This window comes from Neopelma chrysocephalum, unplaced genomic scaffold (assembly GCF_003984885.1).
Source record: "Neopelma chrysocephalum unplaced genomic scaffold, ASM398488v2 Primary Assembly neopelma1_59, whole genome shotgun sequence".
Classification (NCBI taxonomy): Eukaryota; Metazoa; Chordata; class Aves; order Passeriformes; family Pipridae; genus Neopelma; species Neopelma chrysocephalum.
This window is the reverse complement of record NW_020897714.1, coordinates 13,117,823-13,140,240: the sequence shown is the minus strand read 5'-3', so window position 1 is coordinate 13,140,240 and position 22,418 is coordinate 13,117,823. Positions and strand designations below refer to the sequence as shown.

The following is a 22,418-nucleotide window of genomic DNA, read 5'->3' as shown; positions in this document are numbered from 1 at the left end:
ATAATAAACAGTTGCAAGCAATAAATATTAAAAGTATTTCTGTTTTTAATTTACAGAAGAAATCTATATTTTATAATTATTTAAAAAGAAAATTGTAAAGAAAACTTAAAAGTTCATAATTTATTACTGAAAGAGAAAAACGCTATTTCAACTTGTGCTGGTTTTGGCTGAGGTAGAGTTAATAATCTTCATAGTAGTTGGCATGGAGCTGTGTTTTGGACTTGCGCTGGGAACAGTATCAATAATGTCAGGGATGTTGTCATTATTGTTGAGCAGTGCTTACATAGCATTAGGGCCTTTTCTGCTCCTCATACCACCCCACCAGCAAGTAGGCTGAGGATGCACAAGTAGATGGGAGAGGACACAACCAGGACAGCTGACCCCAGCTGGTTGTATGGTATGGGATATCCCATACCATACAACCTCATGATCAGTATATAAATCTGGGGGAAGATGAAAGGAGGGGGTTATTTGGAGTGATGGTGTTTGTCTTCCCAAGTAACTGTTATGAGTGATGGAGTTCTGCCTTCCTGGAGATGGCTGAACACCTGCCTGCCCATGGGAAGCAGTGAATAAATTCCTTGTTTTGCTTTGCTTGTGTGCACAGCTTTTGCTTTACCTATTAAACTGTCTTTATCTCAACCTATGTGTTTTCTCAGTTTTACCCTTCCCCCATGTCCCTATGAGGGATTAAATAAGCTGCTGTGTGGGGCTCGGTTACCAGCTGGGGTCAAACCACAACACTAATAAACAGAGATTTATTTTTTCTATTCTCTTCTTACATGGGGTAGGAAGGTGAGGTACATTCGCTAGTACTAAAATTCCTAAGTATAAAGAAAATATGAGGTTTGTGTCATCAAAATACAATATATTATTCATAGATTCTTTTGCAGTGTAGCTTCTCATAAACTTTACCTTTGTACAGCAGTTGTCATATATTGACTTTCCATCTGGTAAAAGGGTCCTTAACCGAAATGCGTTCATTCCATTAATTGCTTTTTCAAGACTTTCGTAAGCAATTTGTAATTGTTCTGTAGGAGTTTTCTGAAATGAAAACACATATAAACACATTTTATTAGATAACAGCATTAAAAACTGTAACATGGACTATCAAAAGTAAATTGCTATAGTTTTTAGCTGTTGAAGTTTAAAATTTGTCAAATAATCTTTACATAGGCACTGCTCCCCATGCTTTCATATACTAATATCAATGTTTTAAATTTCAAGTAGGACTGATTTTCCTTCAGCTCTAAAAAAAAAAAATTAGCAGGAGTTAGCTTATAGCAGAATGAAACTGAACTTAAGGAATGAAGTTGAAAACACAGTATTTTTCACAAGCAGTTTTTCAACAACATCATTAGGTGTCGTTAAGAAAACACTGTTTTTTCAGAAAACACCACCTTTAACTAGTCTGTTGCTAAATTAAGCCTTCTCCATGTGTAAGCATTAGACATAGCATTGACAAAAGTCCTGAATCCTCAGACTAACGCATATCTTTCCTTCTTAATGTGTTTTAGTAAGTCATTTGATTGGACAATTCTCCAAAGTGCTGAGCTCTTAACACACTGAACAAAGCAAGGACACTCAAGACGTTTCATCTATTCCATACATCCCTGACAAAAACAAAGAAGCAAAAGTACAACCCAAAATATTTTCCTAAATGTAGCAAGGACTAAAATTTCTACCATCCTTAAAAAAATGTGCTATTAAACCATTTAAAGCTGGTACTACACATTGGCATAAAAAAAGGGTGTATAGCAGAAAACAATATGACCATGCTGTAAAAGTTTCAAGTAAAACTTCTGCCATATAAAGGATTGATAAAAAAGACTCAGGGAAAATTTTCAAATTTTATTTCATTTGAAAAAATATCTTTATTTTTTTCCTCTGCACTAGTAAGATTGTGTGAAACATTTAATCTTTGTAAAACTAAATATAAAATTGTATTAAAAGCTTCAAGCAGAAATATTCTTATGCTATTCAAAATCATTGTATTAATAAAGATAAATTAGACATTACCATCAGTATTTCAGGGATATCACAGGTTTCATCTTGTGACAGAGAGGCACTTCTTTCTCCTTTTTTTATAGGAAGAAAATCAGAAGTGAAAATTAAATAAATTCAGAAAATTTTAGTTCCATTTGATTAGCTCTACTACTAATTTAAGAGTCTGGTAATAATTCAGTCAGTGCTTGACTATGAGAGGTAGTTATATTGATACTTGAAAAGCTTTCTGGGGTTTAGACACATAGCTACAATATGTACAGTTATACTAATACAGGAGATGATTATCCAATGATTTTGCATTTTTAAATTTACCCTACATTTCACACCAACATTATATCTAAGCCAGCAAAACTTGGACTCATTTTGTAGTTCCTCACATTGTTGTAGCATTCATATCAATTCTCCATTTTGAAATCAATTCAAATCTATTATTATCTAATTCACAGTGGGTTTAACGCTAATTTTACTTACAGGAGCATTTTTAAGTATAGGTGGTCAAATTTTTATGACATATACTATTTCAATTTAATATTTCTCTAAGTGGTATTATCACCTTTTAATGTTCACTTTGATTGTTTAAATTATTTTCACTTATAAAGAATGCATTCAGATTTGTGTTTTCCTTTTCAAAACAAGAGGAAGCAATTTATCAGTTCTGGGTTGCAGCCCTCTAATTTCATTTCTTTGCTGAAGTAAATCAATTTTTTACCCTTTCAGAGGGAAACCTTCTAGTCACTCCACTTTTGCCTGCTTATTTCTGCTAGTTCACCATCTCTTTCTCATAAATATGAAAATCTATATTCACTCCATTTAGTAAACAGACTTAGCATAAAAATGTGTTTGACTGGCTATGTCAGCCTGTTTTGACCAATGACTCCTATCTATTCAGGTTTTTTTTCCTCCAAAAAGACATATTTAAACTGAATGAAAAACAACAGAAGTGGTTCTAAAAGGAGGATTCCTCCAGTCTTCCTGAGAACAGTATCATTTTCATAACCAAAAACCACCAAAAACAATACCTACTCTACCTTTGTAATGAACAGTAGTTTTCCAAGATTTTTTTACTTTCAAAAGAGCAAAACTACTGTCATTCCTTTCTGTTTCTAGATATGGTCTAAAAGGATCCTTAACATTTACTTTCTAGTTACCATAAAGCATTTATGAGAACTATGATACATATTCCAAAATACACAGTAACAGAGAACTTCTAGAAGTGTGTCTAAATATTCATATTTTACAGCATTAGTCAGGTTTTGGAAGGATAGGTTTTTAATGTAATTGTGATTGCATTATATCCCAATAGTGTCAGCCAAGTTCAATTTCAAAGACAATTTAATTCCTATACAAAAATTAAGGCTGAAAAAATCCAGAAAACCAAACTGATGACCCAGTAAAAGCAAAGCTTCAGTATGACCTCAATATTTTCCTCTTTTGTTTGACCTGCCACTAGTTAACCAGCATTTGAATGCTCCAAATAAGCTGTAGCACGTACTGCCTTCTGCCTAGCCAATATTCAGGGAACGTATCAGTGATCTGAGGCTACTCTGAAGGGGCTAAGACACAAATAGACCCATGGGGAGGGTGAATAATAAGAGGTGTAATTCAAAATGGAGTTACTCTGGTATAACTTGAAATGTAAGGAAAAAAGGCATAAATCTTATGAAAATCGGGTTTCATTAGTTCCAATTACAGGTGAAATTCTGTGCAAAAAATTATCATTCCACTCTCAACAATCTCTTTACAACATTTTTTGAATACCTATGTTTGTCAAAGTTTTCAACTCAGAAAAGTTCCTATCTTGAAAGTCATTCTTGAAAGAAAACCAAATGTTTGTTGAAAGCTTTACCTTCTTTTTTCTTAGATTCACTCATAGAATTAGCTATGTTTTCCAATACTGCAGTTAGACATAAGGTTATCTCTGCAAACATTACATTCGTGTCTGCTATGCTGCTCTTCTCAATTACTTCATTTATTATCCAGAGTATATGAACCCACTAAAAATGGGGGGAGGGGAAAGAAAAAGAATCAAGGTAGAGTTAAAACAAATTTTTGGAAGATATTTATGTATTACAGAGGTAAATACGGTTTTGCACTCAAAATTGTTTAACAATATTCATGAGCATGCACACAACTCCTTTCTTGGATTGGTCTTCTTTTTCTGAATGCCATCAGATTAAGATGGTGAATTTACACTGTTCCATAGCCCCTGTTTCTTCAGAGAGCAGATTTTTTTTATTTTAGAATATTATCATTCCTGCCATTCCTTTATGAATGTTCTACAGCCACAACTTTTATACCTTGGTATAGTGTAGTAATTCTTCCAGTAGATTTGATCATATCCCTCTCATTTATCCCAATATCTTCCCACTTAAACAGTATAAGAGACCTGAATGCTATTGTTGTACATACAGAGGAAAGCAACCATACACTACCTCTTGGTGAATCTCTGAACAATTTTACTATAGGGACCAGGTCCCAAAATTAACTCCTCCAGGAACTGCTTGGTTTATCATCAACTGGCAGCCCAGAGAAACCAGTATGAATTATCTTCAGAAGACTGCACTTCACCAAGAGCTCTCAGTCTCAGGAAAAGTTCAGGGTAAGGCTGTGGCTCTGTCCAGTGGGACAAATACTATTGACCCCCCTCTGCCTTGTCTTAAGCTGTAAGGTTTTTGCCACTTTGTTCAACTATCTAGAGAACTTCCTTGAAATATATTGATATTTTCTGCCACAGCATATCAAATGCTTCTTCTTTTATCATGTCCAAATGCTTTCACTATTTTAGCTTCTTAACACCATGGCCCACTGGTACAGAATGGGTTACTTTACTGCAAAAAGACTAAGAGATATTTTGATGCTGACATATGGGAGCACAGTTTGTCCAAAGCATATATACGATTCCTATTTTCAGTGAAGAAGATTATTTGCATTTCACCATAAGAAAATGTACTTAGGCTGGATACCAGTATTTTATCTTGGCTTAACTATAATAGACTGCATTCATATTAAGAGAAATACATTATAATGAAGGAGTACTTGGTAAGCTTTGTATTTGTGGATATATTCTAAGTAGTCACTTCCACTTGTTTGGATTTGCTGAAGTTCCATTTTACACTTCTGCCACAAACACATTATTACATCAAAAAGTATTTCTTTGTCAGGATGGACATTCTGGAAAGAAAAAACAATATAATTGTGGAAACGAGTAGGCATACAAACACGCAAATAACCCAGTGTATCAAGTGTCTCAACATTTCTCAACATAAGTAAATAAACCATTATCATATGTAATTTTCTTCCAAGGAATGACAACATTTTGACAACATCTTGAAAGCTTAAGAAATATTTTTAAAAAGCAATTTCTGGTAGACCACCCAAGCTTTTCTTCTCCCAACAATACAAGTGGATTTAGAGATTTGGGGGCTTGATTTCTCTTTTTTTATGACAAGCGCTTAAAAGTAACACAGACAAGGAAAGAAGTGAAATGAAAATTACATGAGAAAGCAAATTATCTGTGAAATGTTACAATAATCAACACATTCTGGAGAAACTTTACTTTTTTTTAATTACAATATTTAAATATTTGCAGAAGAAAATCTAAATTAATAGTTTTATTTTGTATTGACAGAGTACTTCCATGGGTTGTTGATGCATCTCAGATGATGGAGCAGTGAAGAACAACTTAAAGAACTAGAAAAAAAGCTTGGAGTGAAATATCTAACAACTGAAAGAAATGTTAAATGACATCTGCATCTTGTGAAGAGAATAATTAAGAAATTCAAATCTCTATTCAATTACCCTCCTAATTAACACATTTTAAAAGGCAATAGAGGCCATCTACACCATGTAAAACATATTCTAATCAGAGAGTAAGGATGGATTAGGTATCAAAGAAATTTGTGGGAAAGTGTAGAAGAACCAGAAGAGTTTAAATCTAGGTAACTGCCTCCATGATACAGAAGTCATGTTAGAAAACTGACAAATCATGCTATCTAAAGGTACAGCTACCTCACAGGCAAGGTATTTTGATTGAATATACTACCCTAATGCTAAAAATGTGTGTGCCCCAATTGTATTCACATTGTGTCAATATTCAGGTTATATCTAAAATAAATTTTGCAGCTAAAACATATGCCATGTTAGCAGAACAGGTTTTTTCTAAGGAAAATTTTTCATTATTCTTTTGGATCACAAACTATTTCAATGTAAATGCTAGTAGTGGAGACATTATATATATACATGTACATATACAACACTATGTTTTCCCCTCTCAGTAGCACATTAAGGGGAAACTCAGTTTGAGGACGTAATATAAAAGTAAGAATAAACAATCAGAGGTATAACGGGATTAATTCTTCAGCACAGAGAGTCCCACCCTCACTGGGTTTGTTGTTGCTGCTGCTTCTTTCGCATTTTTTGCAGTGAGAATAAACCTTAAATTGCAGACATACTGCTGCTATAAAGACATAATTCCTTAGGGTAACTGCCCCCATTTCTACAAATATTGCAGAAATGTTTTCTACAGCTGAGCCTACCTAAATCTAACGTACGTCAAGAAATTTGATCTCTGCTTGATAAGCAGAAACATGCAATCAGCTGTATAGTCTTCCAAATAGATTTAATATATGTTAAACATTTTTAAGTAGCCTGATTACTTATTTTAGAAAATTAAACCATTTTTTTATCACAAATTGATCGAATTTTGTAAGTACATTTTTTCATTTTTTTATATTCTTACAGGTTGTTAATCATGCAACTGCTTCCTTTGCTCTTCAATTATATGCATTAATCACAAATTAAGTGATACACTTAAAAGAAACATCTCTAATTCTGTTATTACCTGCTGAGATGTGGAAACACAGGAAAACACTGTTGTTGCCAAAATGGTAAGATCGCTATAAGGCTCTCCATGCTTTAAGGAACCCTCTACATTCAATGTTTATAAAAAAGAAAGAAAAGGCAAGACATTATATCTAATTACAAACCTATGTTTGAAAACATCTGAGTGAACTGACTGACCAAAATATGCCAGCAGATAATGTGGTCTAAGAAACAGTAAAAACAGCAGGGACAGATATTCCCAAGTTTACTCACGTCTGTGAAAAGTGAACATTTCTATCTTTAGGTCACAGAAAGTTTTCAAGAAATTTGCAGGGTTTTTTGATTGTCATAGAATTAAACTGCAGTTACTCTAACAAGTTTTTCTTGCTTCTATGGAAAGAAATTTTGTATAAATCAAGTATAAGAGCAGGAAAAAAAACCTTTTTTTCTGAAAACATCCATTCGTTTTATATCTTTGCTTATAACTTGATGCATGTTTAACATCCATCATGCATTTCACACTTGAGGGGACTTGTATAGTCATTTTTTGACAAGTGAAAACTGAACAAAATTCGATAGGTGGCAGTTTCTCAATTGCTACTTTTTTTCATAGAATACTGCACGCACCATATTACATAGTTTTTAAATAATTAACAAAATCTCTTGCTGCAAAAATATTTTAAATTCAAACATAACTATAACTGAATAATGCTCACCTCTAGACGTTTGTGTCTTTTCAGAACCTTGGGGTGTGCTAGCTTCTTTGCTATTATCTTCACTAACAGGAGAAACACGTTCAAATTTTCCCGGATATAGTAAAGGTTGCATCAATGTAAGAAGCTTGAGCTCCATTTCAGCTTTCTTCCATGTTGGGTCATCTTGAGCCTAATTGAGAGGACAAAAAACACACAAATTGGTCTTTAAAATATGTACTTTGAATACTTACCCTCATAAAAAAAGACTAAATAAAGAATGTCTAAAAAGCATCCAGATTACCTGAAGAAAATTAACAACAAGTTGAATAGCAGAATCAAACACTTCCCATTCTTCATAGTTGAAAGCTAATTTTATGAATTTCACAGCAGCATCTCCAGACACCCCCTTTTCTCCTGCAGTGATGACAAAAATATTTTCTCTGTTTTATATATATATATTCAGAAGTTTATTTAAAGTTTAATTTAATTTAATTTAATAATTTGGGTATTGATAAATACAAAGATAAAATTCCACGTGTTTTGAACAATCAGCATATTCTTGAAGGATGTTTTCATAGCTCTACAAGAAATTACAGCTTTATTATTCATGAAAATGTCTATGCTTACATGCTACTTTAATGATGTATCTGCAATCAGAATCATAAAGGTTTGAAGAGACCTCCAAGACCATCAAGTCCAACTTTTAACCAAATACCACCATGCCTCCTTAACCATATCACAATGTCCTGTTACATTCCAAAGAGGCTGTACTATTATTGGTATTAACATAACCGTGTACAGAATACCAAGGATCTAGTCCTTTCTGTCGCAGGAAGAGTTTAAGTCTGGGATCACCCCATAATGACCCTTATTGCCAGAAATTTAGATTAAAATTTACATAGAAACACATACAATTTCTTTCAAGATGGTTAAACATTTCTCATTACTGCATCAGAAAATGTTCATGTATACATAGGGAGCCCATTTTCTCACTCTTCAAGTTTATCCAAACCCCAGCAAGGCAGAAAAGGGACTTCATGGTCCTTGGAACTCCAAGCAAATATCTCAGCTAATATATTTATTCAGCAGTGTTTGACAGTACTAGCAATATGCCACAGTCACTATCATATCCCCTGGGTACATGGTCACTCAGCTAAAGATGTTAGCAGTATTAACTTAGTAATGTAACTTAGCTGTAATTTCGAAAGCAGCACAATGATTGGTCCAAGGATCTCAACAATCTTTGTGTTACTGCATCCCACTTCTCTTCAGTAAGAAGGTATCAGGAAATCATTGCAGAATTTGGCCTTTCAACTATCGTTGAGAGGCATTAACCTACCTAGAGGAACTTATGCTGAACAGTATGTGATTACGATGACCATATATTACTGTATGTTATTTAAATAATTCTTGTGTTAAGAAAACTGTAATGATATATGTACATAATCCCTTCTGAATACCTTAATACTACATGTGTAAACAAACACATCTCATAGAATTACAGAATATCCTGAGTTGGAAGAGAAGGGAACCACAGGAATCACCAAAGTCCAGCTCCTGGCCCTGCACAGAACCACTCCAATGGTGGACACCATTTTGCAGTCCCTTTATGCATACAACTACTACTAACATGAAAATTAATTCTGCTTACTGAACATTTGCATCACTGGGTACAGAATATTTTGAAATTCAAAGCTAGCTTACCTGTTACTATCAACTGCAGAAGGGTTGATGATGGATTAATGCTACCAAAATGATTGGTGCCACTGCTTGCTCCACCTTCAATACAGACAACTCACTAAATCAATTTATAATGTCTTGATTTGTTACATTCTAATTAGCCAGTAATCATATAAAGAAAATATCATTCTGAAGGGTATTTAGTCTCTATAAATTCTTGACAAAATGACAAAATATTTCTATACCTACGGCTATATGCAGCCCACAGTCCAGCAAGAAAAGTGTGGTAGGAACCATCTAGTCCAGTGTTTTTCTCAAGTTTTTAAATCTTTAGGTTATTTTTTTGGAAAAAAAACCCAAAAAACCAAAAAACAACAAACAACAACAACAACAAAAAAACAAACAACATCACCAAACAAAACCAAAAACATCAAACACCATGGTATTTGACCTTGCCTGGCTTCTAGACCCCCACCCAGCTGCTCTCTCACTTCTGCTCCACAACAGGACAGGGGGAAAAATAAGATGGAAAGCTCATGGGTTGAGATAAAATACAGTTTAATGAGAAAACAAAGGTATGACTGCAAGGGAAGTGAAAATGGTGATTTATTCACTATTTCCCATAGATGGGCAGATATCCAGGCACCTTCTGGAAAGCAGGGTTTCAGGATGTGTAGCAGTTGCTTGGGAAGTGCCCCCATCCTCTCTCTTAGCCACAGGTGTTACTGCTAAACACGATGTTTTATGGAACAGACACTTGGTGAGTACAGGTCAGCTGTGCCAGCTATGTCCTCTGCCAGCCTCCTGCCTACCCCCAACCTGCTGGCCTTAGGGCACAGGAGGGATGGATAGACAGCCTTGATGCTGTGCAACCACTGCTCAGCAATAGTAAAAACACTGGTGTATTAAGAACACTGCTTTAGCCATAAATGCAAGGTGCAGCACTGTAAAGGCTGCTACAAAGAAAGTAAACTCCAGTTTACTTAGAAAATATATGCATAAACTACTGCAGATTTTTACTGATATAACAGACCACAGAATCAACCCCAATTTTTATCTCACATATCATGAAGATAAGAAAGATTACCTGTGTTTACAGGTGCTATCGTTATAAATGAAATATATGCCTTCAGGCAAGTTATTTTTTTAATAGAAAAAAAATAAAATAAAACAGAGGTCCAGGCTCCTCACCAACACCCTTTTTGCTTCTTTAAGCTGTTACCTGAGAGGATTTCTAGGCCTGCAAAAAAAAGCTCTGCAATGACATCACAAATTTCAATTTCATCGGGAACAGGTGGATGAGGGTGCAAGACATTCCTGCTACTATCAGAGAGTGCTTCTAGGATGGCAAGGAACTGAGCTGCGGCACCATCAAACATTTCCACCAGCAGCCGTTCGGTAATAGTGCGAGGCCATGGCAACTAAGTAAGAAAAGATAATTTAAGCCTTGTGACATCTAAACTGACTTACAATAGAGCAAAATTTCTTTCAAAACAGTTCTCCATCAGAAAGTAAGTACACGTTTAAAACAGAAAATAACATACTGTAAAATATATTGTTGTTATTAATTTCATGCTTCAAAGGCACAGCAAAGCCTTATGCTAAGAGGATACAGTAATTAAGAAGGGTAATAATTTCATAGCAACGAGATGCCCCACTGCATGGCATTTTACTTCAAAAATAATACAATAGAAATTATGAGTGAGAGTATTAAGGCCATGTAGTTTAAAGCTAAGCAGATCTCTCCTCATAATTTTCTAAAGTAGTAATTAATACATCTTCCCCTCTTTTGAGTTTGTTCTGAGTTTTATTAATAAATTCTGCTAACTATGACACTGAAAAAGTAAAACTTTCTGCTTGTGTATAGCACCATGTGTATTTAGAAGAATTATATCACATATTCATCACATGCAAACAGTAAATAAAGAGAAGGATTATACAAAATGTTAGACTTACATGCAGTGCTTCTTTTGGGCTAACTCTTGAGTCACGTTGAGAGCTTTTCGACTTTCTTCTGGATTCATATACTGCTCTTTTGAAAATCATTACTGACATCTGACAAAAAGAAAAAAGTAAGTAAATAACTATGTTGTGTGTTCTGTTCATAGAGATTGTAACTACTTTACCTGTTTATAATAAATTGTAGGATGATACCTTTAGAGTGGCCTCTTTAAAAATCTTTCCCCTCTCTGAATTTTCTGGGGAAGAACTGATATTTTCTAATTTCTTCAGTTCATCAATTTTAATCAGACCACGGCGAGCAAACACCTGTCCAAAGAATTAAAAACCAAAAATTGATACTCTGTGTTCATATTCTGAATGTTGGTATTTAATTTTAGAGCTGGCCACTGCTTAATGCCAGGAAGTCTGTGACTGTGAGTATATTACAAAGTACTATGGCATTTAACTTCGAGTTGATATACTCATTTACATGTGGAAACACATCTCCACTTTGCAGTTAAAATTTGGAATATTGGCAGAACTCTAAATGCATACAATCTGATAATAAGCAGGAATATTGAAATAAATATTTCTCATTTGATTGCATCTGAAATGCTACGTAAGGTAAATCAGGATACCTCTCCATGAATGCTGGCTTGACAATCAAAATAACACTGAGAAACTGCAGTATATAAGGTGGCTCTCCATGTCAAATAATGTACAGATAAGAGTGGAATGGATGATTCCATACATATACTGGCCCACAGTAAGTACTCCAGAACCTGTGTTGAAGAAATCCAGTTTCAAAATGAATGCATTTTAACCTACATAAATATACTTCCTACTACTAAAGGACAGATACAAAGACTTATCCTCACCTAGTAGGACAAATTAAGGGGGGGGGGAAATCACAGAAATTGTATTAATTTTTAACATTTTTATTGACTTCAAGCATACCTCCTGCATAGCGTTGCTTTTTTCCATCTAAAACTGTGGACAAGCATTATATTTTAGCCGCCAAACTACCTTAACCACTCCAGTTCATGATAGCCTTCCTACCAGACAGAGGTCCTGCCCTTTTCTCTCCTCTGCTCTTACCCTGACAGTTTTCCCTTTCCCTTCTGGTAGCTCTAGTGATCAGTTTTCAACAAGATCAGCAAGCTTATTTGGGATACAATGGAGTCTGTCTTCTTTGTTGACAGCCTGGGCTTAGATTAATTTATAACCATGGAACTAGGCTTTCGGGTCTTAACTGGTGGAGCAACATAGTCTCAGTCTCATTTTAAGATCAACAGTCTTATTTTAAGAATTAGTCCTACTAAATTGATTGAACAATATCTTCCCTTTCTTTGGGTCAGCTATAAAATGTGCACAACCATAGTCCTAAATTAAGTCAATATACAGATTTTCTTTTAGTCTAAATTTAAAGAGTCTGAAATATCTACGATCAATTCATTTGTTTCCTGTATAGTAAGAACCTGAATATGTTAAAGGAGGTGCTTAATCACTTCTCATTTCAATAAAAGATGTTCAAAGAGAACATCTCTCTTTCCTGCTCAATTAGAGATTAATATAACCAACATATAAGGAAATATACTGTGTTAAGGCTGAATCATATTCTGTTCAAGATTTAGGTGAAAAGAGTAAAGCTAAGACAAACAAAAATTACATTCAGTCAAAAAGAAAAAGGCAGGAGAGAAAGGCCAGGTAGTTTTTATCAACTATTTTCAACTAAAAAACCCAGCCACCAGGTGTCAGTACATTTCCGCATTTTAGGAAACAAAAGACCAGTTCTTGGGGCACGACATAGTTGTCCAAAACAAAGCACCTAGAATCCTCTCAAACAGCTTAACATATGCCATCTAAGTGTCCAGCAAGACATTACTCAGGGCTCCATTCGACAACTGAGGAAGGAGCAGACTCCTGAAGGCATGAGGACTTAGAAATCGGCCACTTTGCAATCTAGACATTTTATTTCCTTGTGACCAAGCACTGCTCTTGGCAATGATGATGAAATAGAGACATCAGGGTACAGTGTTATGCAAAATACAGGTGCATTTTCCAAACTTCCGTAAATTTTTTAAGGCTTTTAATTTATTTTGCCATACCTTAGCAGACTGACCTATCGTCATCAAATGTCTGCATATGGTGTAAATATAAACAGTACCTGCAAAAATAAATTAAAATAAATTAAAAAAACAGATAAATTCTATCATCCTACACGAAATGTTGTTATGTTAACCAACTGAAACCTTTTCTTATTGTCCAGGTTGTTATTTCCAGAGAAAAATAAACTATTGATTTTTCATTAAAAAACAAAAAATAAACTAATGATTTTTCTATAAAAACTTTTCAATTAGAGAAGATGAAGCCATTAAATTCTTTGGTGATATTAGCTTCAAAAATACCTACATAATGAAGTAGTACAACAAAAGAATCAAATGTTAAAAATGTATTGTATCAAATTTTTATTAAGTAACTGATGGAGAGAAAAATCTTTTCATCCCCAAATGCCAGGGTCTTTAAAAGAAAATACTACCTCTCCTCACAGACCTTACCTTACACGATTCTTTTAGTCTGTCATGGCAGTGGCCTGGCAGACAACACCACTATTACATGATATTAAGTATGATAAGTGACATGAAGAAAATTGATAGCAAGTAGAGTTTTCAAGAGCATCAAAGTGACTTACAAATAAAAACCTGTCAAAAATTTATTTAACTTAAGCTATGTCATAAAATTGCTTTTCAAAAATCAGTCCGAGAAGTATAAAAGACACTGCAGTTCTGGGGGAAAAAAAGCCTATTCTGTCTGTATGAATGTTCAGAAAGGGACACCTGTGGCAGCAGGAGGCATCACAGTGTCAACTGTCATAGCTAGAAGGGTGCTATTATGCCAATAAGCTCGAATGGAGCAAGCACTAGGAAGATTTCTTTTTGTCAGTCAAATGTGTAATGAGGCACAAAATCTATTGTTTGAAATTGCAGAAAAATGCTCAGGAACTCAGGAAGATCTGAGTTCCTGCCTAATTCTAATTAGAGTAGATTATTGGCCAGGATAGATACATAGACCTGTCTTGCACACAAGCAGTGGGATGTAAAAATGGCAGGTGAATATACTTTAATTCTTCTCCCATAGAAACAGACACTAAAACACACACCTCAAAAGTGGGGATGGCAAAGCCAGTCCCAGCAAAACAGAAGGATAAGAATTTTGACCAACTATAGCTCAGAGAAAGTAAATTTTTTTAAATGAAATTAAATCATATTATCTCCTCGATTTATATTGCAACAATTGACCATAGTACAACAAATTCATAACAGCATATTGACTTTGGACTAAATAACATTGCACTTCAAAGCAAAAATATACTGTTGTTGTTCCTGAAATGAAAATCTTGATACATCATTCTCTTTCTATCTAGTCTGCAGAAGTTCCATTCTTTCTTTAACTTTTTCCTAATTCAAGCATTTACAAGTAGCACATTAAAGGCTTATATAGAGATTAAAATTCTTAAATTTCATATGGTATTTTAAAAATAGTTTTATTACTAACTGTAGCCCTCAAGGTACTTTAGAAAATACAAATATGTAATGGCAGGCAATCACTTTCTACTCTAAGACCTATAATCCACTTTAAAAAAACCAAAACAAACCCCAAACCAAAACAAACTCATAAACACAAACATCTATTAATAAAAAAATCTTGAGGTGTTTTTGTTAATCAGGATTCACTCAAAAAATGCCCTTACTGTGCTGTTAGATTTCTTTTTATTAGTACACTGTAAACAGTTATGATGAAAAAGCTGTTGCTTTTACAACAGTTCACCTGAGAAGGCACACTAGGTAGAAACTTCTATCTTAAAATCCCTTCTTTTAGAAAAACAAACAAACAAAACACAATAATAACTCCCACAACACCACCAAAAAAAAACCCTAATGTGAGTGAAAACTAACTAGAAAGCTAACTAGAGATTTATTCATGACCATTAGGTTGACCTTAAAGAACATGTACAAAAGTTTCCCTTCATAGCTTTGCTTAGCAAAGGCATGTACCGTTGTAGACAAGCCAACACAAATTCTCCTGAGGTAGAGCCACTTGCATAGTGAGTCGTAATGAGGTCAAGACATCGAAACAAGTCTGCAGGGACTCTTGATTCTGGAGATTTCTGTCACTGCTGCAAACCATCTGATAAATGCAAACATTTCTTGCTTGCAAAGCATGGAACTAAAACAAACAGAAACATATATAAAATTAATTAAAATACAAGCATATGTCAGTTCACATCAGCAAAGTACAACAAAATGGTGAGTTGGAAAAGATCAAGCATATCAGAAAAAAATCAGCATGACATTGAAATGAGCATTAGAATACAGAGAAAGTGCTAAAGCTTTAAGGTTGCTGTACCATTAGCCTGAATCAGTTTCCACTGTGTCACAGGATGAAAATGCACATACTGCACTAGGGCCGCTGAAAGGAGTCTAGGGGGAATGAGGCATTAAACTGCTATTCAAAGAATCTGGCTTTAATTCTTGGCTTCTCTGTAGATGTATCCAGAAACTAAGGCAAGTCTTAACTTTTCTAGACTTCTCCATCTGTATCACCAATATCTTATTTCTCACTCTCATCTGTTACTTTTCTCTTCTACAAATGGATTGGTCCCTCTCTTCCTTGTAATACCTAACATGATCACAGTATTGTCTGGAGTACAGAGTCATCTGAACAAACCAACGTGTGAGAAAATGAGCTAAGTGAGACATGGCCAGTCAGTACCCATCAACCTCTCAGAAGATTACTAACCTAACAATATTTGATTTTTTTTTTGCAGCTAATTAACTGAAGCTGAAAGTTTCGAGCTCTGAAACTCCATTTCAATGATTTTCTTAGTGTTATACTAAAAAACAAAAGCTAGCTGCAGAAACCTGGAAAAAAAAAATTACATCTAAAGCCTTTAGATGTAATCATTTGACACATTATCATTTTCCATTTCCAATTTTAGGGATCATTGTCAAATTAGATTCCATATCTGAAAATTTATGGATATCTCAGTCTCTAAATTTATAGAACAGGTATTTTAGTACAGACTCATGATAACATTTGGCACTAGTGTTGGTTCAAGGTCTAGGCAGACATACAGGAAACAGAAGAAAGCATCTCTGGAACTTCAAATGTGTTTACAAAACATTTTTTAAAAATGGATTAACATAGTCTTTCATCATATTCTTTCTAGGAAGCTGAATCAAAAAACAAAAAAATTATACAGAGTATCTCTTCTATCATGACATGTGCTCCTAGCTTTTAAGCAAACTGTCTGCTTTTTTCTCTTCTACAAACACCTATTTGCATTCTGACTAGAGGAATATGAATTTGATTACCTCAATACACAGGAGATGCTTACTGTTTCTGTTCATTGCTCTTGATCACAGAGTAACTTGCATTAGTTAATTCGAAATATCCACTATGTATGAAGATAGACCTTCTCAGCAAAAAACTGCTTATGGTAAAATCTAACACGTTTTTAGCATCTCCCCTATATCTACTGAAACACCTTCTTCCATGGATAACAAAAGATATACTGCAAGACCCTACCTCAACAAGCAATTAACAAAAAGAGGTTCCAACACGCTCTTGAGGTCACTCAGCTTCCCAGAGCTTAAAGCAGTTACTGAACTATCCAGCATTCTGCGTTTTTTGTTCATAGCAAGCAGATAAGCTACAGGGAGTAATGCAATGCTGCCTTGCTTACTGTCATGAGCTTTTTTACCCGTAGTATTTTTGTGCATTAATGGTACAAATTACAGGACACTGTTTTAATTGTCTTGCACTCTGCCTAGTTCTTAGATCATACAGTAGAGAAATGTCTACAGTTGCAGTACATTTATCAAATTTTGCCCATATCCTAATTCTGACAGTGGATAATAGCAACTATTTGGAGCAAAAACTGCTGTAAACAGTTACAGAATAACCAGTTCAGAGAAAACTGCCTTTTTTAACATTAAGTTGATAGTGGTTGGCTTATGCCACAAAAGCATTAAGCACTTATATCCTCTTAAAAATATACCCCAACTCCAGATGTTCATATCATGCACATGACCATTAAATCTCAATACAATTTATAGCAACAAGTTAATAAAGATTAGTTAATGTTAATATATAATTAATCTGAAACACATTAGGGGAGGATAAAATAAGCTACTTACTTTGAATATGTTAATGTCTTTGACCAAAAAAATGACAAAAACCCACAACCTACCGTTAGTGCAGCATTTTTGTCTCTGAAACCATATGGAAAAAAGGTGGATTTAAATTGGTGCACATCATCCACGATATCACCAAGGTTTACAGAAACGAATTGCTGAAGGTATCTTTCATAGCAGTGGAAAAGTGCCAGTTTATATTCCTGAAAAATTAATAATATGTTCTTTTTATAGTTTGTATATAATGTTTCTATTTCTATAAAACATATTATTTTTTATTATCCCTATGTAAAAAGTATCAATGTGAAAGAGCAACTGAGAGTAAAACACTACAGTTTTACACAAATATTCAACAATGCGGTGTGAACACAGCATATGAAAGGCTGAAAAACTTAAAAGAATGGCTTGCAAGTTTTTGTGAGTTTCTGTTTATTTTATTCATAAATATGAGCTATCACAGAACAACTGTGATAAAAAGTAGGATCCTGGGCTAATGTAATAAACTCAAAGGGTTCCTGGAATGTTCTGCAGCTTTGCAACAATAACGACAATGACACTACAATTCTGAGAAAAGTATTCAATAATGTAGAACTTTATAAACAATACAGACATCATCACTTCTCTCCTTCTTGTTTCTCTGTTGTCAAAGCCCTTTTTTTCTATAAAAGCAGAGAGGAAGATTAAGATGCACTAAAAAAGAATGAAACAAGTGACAACTGGAACTTACATATAGCCAAGAAATCAGCCACTGGGTATTTAAGAACTGTTAACAAACAGATACTGAGCTCTATATCTCATTCAAAATAGAGCTCCCCAGCTACATGTTGAACCACTAACATCATGCTGAGACTATGGTTCAGATCTGACTCAGATGTGGAAGTGCCATTTACCGAGTCACCACGACCTCTTCCGCAGCAAAGATTATATAGAGGTTTCTCTACCAATTTCACTAATTCTAGCACACACACTAAATAAATGCTCGAGGAAAAAGTAACTAATTCCCATTTGTAAAAATGATTCTTTCATGTTTAATCACAGAAAGTTCTTATGTATTTCCTTGTACTCACTTTTTTTTTCCAATATAAATTCCTACCACCATAGTAACACTTACCTTGAATTTTTAATCATCTGAGGAGTCTAACTCACATGGCCCTATTATCCTCTTTGCTGTGTGACAGCAGCAGCCATACACAAAGACTTTGACTTTCCATGGACATTTACAGGCAGTCGGTCACTTGCGTGACTTAACACATCGATTCAGGCTGTGATAATACTTAGAATCCAAAGCCATGGATCAGAATACCATTAAGGTAGTTACTGACACATAACGAAAAGGTAATTTCTCTCCTAAACAGTTTAAAATATGGGTGTATGACCAGAGATAACAGGCACATACAGGCAGAGAGGGAGGCAGGGAAAAATACGAGTCAGTACTGATCAGCATGATGACTAATGGACTAAGTAATTTCCAGATACATGACTTCATGAATGTAGGTGTGTCCTAAAAAATACATAGCAGATGCATAATAGGAAGCAATCTAAAGTGAGAAGGCATTAAAAAAATAGCAGCAGAACAGACAGCTAAGTTGGTGATTACCCACTAACTACTCATATGCAATAATAATTATTTAAAGACTACACATCATTAATCATTATATAATGTAAAAGCAGATTAAAAAATAGTCAACAGTAGTTTTCAACTAGGAGTCAACAGAGGTACTTATGAAATGGGCTTTACCCTACCTATCACAGAACTTGGTGTTACGTCACATTCATCTTTCCTGTAATACATTTAAAATTTGCAATATCCATCTCATGTTGTTTCTATCATTTTTGCCCCCCAGGATAAAACCGGATAGAATGAAAACTAGGTTTTAATTCTAAAATTAAGTCAAAGAAATGCACTTAAAAATGGGAGTTCCAAAACAAAGCTCATCTCAAAGTTTTAGGCTGGCCAGCAAAACAACTTTTTCAACAACATTGATAACTTTACTTCTACTGTAGAAAAACACATTACACTAGAGGATTGAAGTTGCATGCAGAATCTTTACCCAGAACTCTAGATTATTTTTAGGCAGCAAGCAGAAATCATTAGTGAGAACTCTAGATTACTTTTAGGCAATATAGGGCCAAGTCATCAAGCACCTTGAATATCAAGGACCAAATATTTGAGTGGTGCTATGGGAAGCCAATGTAAAGTACAGAGAGCAGGGTTTGGTGTGTTTGAAATAACCCTACTGTGCACATCGGAAGAGCAGCAGTTCTCAAGTACTAAAAGCTTCATGTAAAGTTCCAAGCAATTCCTAGTGCCCAGAAGCTAAGAAAACTTCAGGAAAATATGAACATGAAGAAAACACGAATGGACTTGCCTAGGCAATGAGGGGACTATTAACAACTGCTGTTATTCAAGCTTCCTTAAGCATTTCTATATTTCTGTATTTCTATTTTTCTAAACCTACACCATGACCTTCAATTAGAATGGTTCCACAAATGCAATTAATGATATATAAGACTTCATAACATCTGCATGATACGCATTCCTTTCCTGTGGTCTATGGAAAAGCTCACCTAGTAGCCACACGTATATACTTTCCACAAATATCACAGATAGCATTTATTGTTGCTGTTTTCCATAAACAAAGGACATAATAGTGAAAGAACAGCTTCCCTAGATATGTTCCTCAAAAAGATATCCCCTCAAACTATCTTGATACATTTCCAATTATTCCCTCTTCTTTTCTAGGGCAAAAAAAGGAATCTAAAGTGACATATGCTGCAGAGAATGAAAAAGAGTGAATACAGGTGACAATTGGCATTTAACTCTTTTCGAACACAGAAGTCAAGTTCCTAAAAATTATTTCAATTTAAACACAATGTCAGCTATCTGTTTTTCTTTCCAGAGGGGGGAGGGGAGAATTAAAATTTAATATTCCTGTTGTGAAAAAAATACGAACTTTGTTTAACGTAATTTTTTATTCTCATTATGTTAAAAAATAAGTAGAAGTTACAGAAACCATTCCAAAAGCATGGAAGGATTCTACTAATAAATTATAGACTTCCACAAACTTTTATCCTATAAATATAATTTTCCTAGGAAAATCAACTATTTAGAAGACTAATATCAAAAATCTGTGTCTGAAATAGGTCTGGAAGACTGAAGGACAAAGTCAAAATACATATTTCACTGTCCCATAATACAGACAAACTAAAAAGCCAGAGCTTTAAGCCAGCAAAGTATATTGACCAAATAAATATCTTCTAATATGTTCATGGAAAAAAAGTTTAAAAATCCACTGATGGATTATTACAAACACAAAATCACAGTAAGCAGACAGCATCTGCTTAGGAACTGTTCCTTACTCTAAATGATACTAATTCTCTACAACTTTAATTGTATTCTCTCAAGCAGCTTTTCAAGTATTGAACCTTTATAATAAATTAACCTATAATTCTGTAATTCCTCAGTATTTTCACTTCATAACTGTATCTCTCAGGACCACACACCCTTCTTCAAACCCAAAAGAAATTACTTGCAACTAGCTTTCCAACTATACATCTCCAAGTTGCTTCTGAGTGTTGTTTATTAACTACCCTTGAATGCCCCAGATTTTATGAGATGATTTTCTGACACAAATACCACTGAGGCACTAAGTGGTTCAGCCTTGATGGATTTTTTTCCCAGAAAACACAAAGGACAAATAGTTTATAAGAATATATTTGCCTTACTGAGTCAGTTCAACATTTACAAGCCTGGTATCGCATCTCCAACAGTAGCTGGTAACAGATGAATAAGTAAGAGTATAAAAATACAGTTATCGCATGGTGAAACATCTGCCAAATACTCTCAATCTTCAACAGTCTAGCTCCTTGTTTCAGTTGTGATCTAAATGTTTTGATGAGATCAGAAGTGCACACATAATTCAAGATGCAGGAGCACCACCAATACATATAGCTGTAATTGCACTCTGGTTCTTGTTCTCTGTTCCTCTCCTGTCTTTTTGTTCACATTTGGTTAACTAAGCACTGAGTTGAGTCAGTGGAACTGCTCTATCCTTGCCAATTTGTACTTAAACAGCATCTAAAGGCGCAATGAGATATTATACTCTACTGTGCTGAAACATCAAACAAATATTAAAGAAAAATTTTAGGGTGTTTAAAAAGGCAATGGCTGCATAGAAAACATAGATATAGAAAACATACCAAAAAATCAGGGCGATTTTACAAAAATAAGCAAGAGATACAAATCACCAACTCTCACTGGAATTATTTTGTAAAAGTTTTAGCTACTCTCTAAATACCTGCCAGTAAAATATGATTAAAAATTAAAGTAGCACAGAAATATAATGAAACATACACTGTGACTGAACCTTTTCCAATTTCATATGACTTACTTTGATCTGGGTAAGGGAATCACCAACTTGCACGAGTCTTTCATTGTAATACCACTCTGGTAGTTTTGACTTATAGTTGATCCAAATGTTAAACAAAGCATTTGCTCTAAAAAAGATACAGGAGAAAAGGTTTCAGATTAAACTGGCAGCAGCTCTGTCATAACAAGTAAACAAATCAGGAAAACTTGAAATGGTGAAAACTCCTTCCTTCCAAATCTATTTGAACTTCTACATATTTCAAAACAAGTGATCATTAAAGCTGGATTTAACATGCAGACAAGGACATTTCTGGGTTTCATTTCTGTCACCAGTTTCTATCACACATTTTAAATAGGATGAATTTTCTCCCATGTAAATTCTTATTAAAATGTCTTAGTATTAACCCCTTTGCATTGTTCAAACATGGTCACAAGTGGAAAATCTGTCCCACCTTTCAGCTAGTATTTGAGAGGTTCTGTTTGAAGAAACCATTTTATATTTTAAACTCAATGAATTACAGCTCGCAGCAATTATTGGACTGGAAACTACAGATGTTACGAGCAGGAAAAAAGATGCCAAAATAACAATGTATGTCAGATAGCTGCAATCTTGGGAACTGGTAGCCATGGAATAAACTGAGCTATAGAGTGTATAGGTGTATAGAATATATATATATATATATATATATATATATATATATATATATA

General features: G+C 34.5%; 1 protein-coding gene across 1 annotated transcript in view; it reads right to left on the bottom strand.

The window, feature by feature from the left end:
• The window catches only part of CFAP54 (cilia and flagella associated protein 54), a 112,147-nt gene that overhangs the window by 84,732 nt on the left and 4,997 nt on the right, over positions 1-22,418 (bottom strand). Inside the window, exons 2-17 of the mRNA XM_027679928.1 lie at positions 21,733-21,838; positions 17,398-17,544; positions 15,200-15,371; positions 13,253-13,311; positions 11,783-11,926; positions 11,358-11,471; positions 11,160-11,258; positions 10,426-10,624; positions 9,228-9,302; positions 7,825-7,937; positions 7,545-7,713; positions 6,848-6,933; positions 5,044-5,178; positions 3,854-4,001; positions 2,020-2,078; positions 916-1,044 (exon numbers count right to left, since the gene is read on the bottom strand). Coding sequence (XP_027535729.1) covers positions 916-1,044; positions 2,020-2,078; positions 3,854-4,001; positions 5,044-5,178; positions 6,848-6,933; positions 7,545-7,713; positions 7,825-7,937; positions 9,228-9,302; positions 10,426-10,624; positions 11,160-11,258; positions 11,358-11,471; positions 11,783-11,926; positions 13,253-13,311; positions 15,200-15,371; positions 17,398-17,544; positions 21,733-21,838 — 1,954 coding nt within the window. The remainder of the gene's footprint in view (positions 1-915; positions 1,045-2,019; positions 2,079-3,853; positions 4,002-5,043; positions 5,179-6,847; positions 6,934-7,544; positions 7,714-7,824; positions 7,938-9,227; positions 9,303-10,425; positions 10,625-11,159; positions 11,259-11,357; positions 11,472-11,782; positions 11,927-13,252; positions 13,312-15,199; positions 15,372-17,397; positions 17,545-21,732; positions 21,839-22,418) is intronic.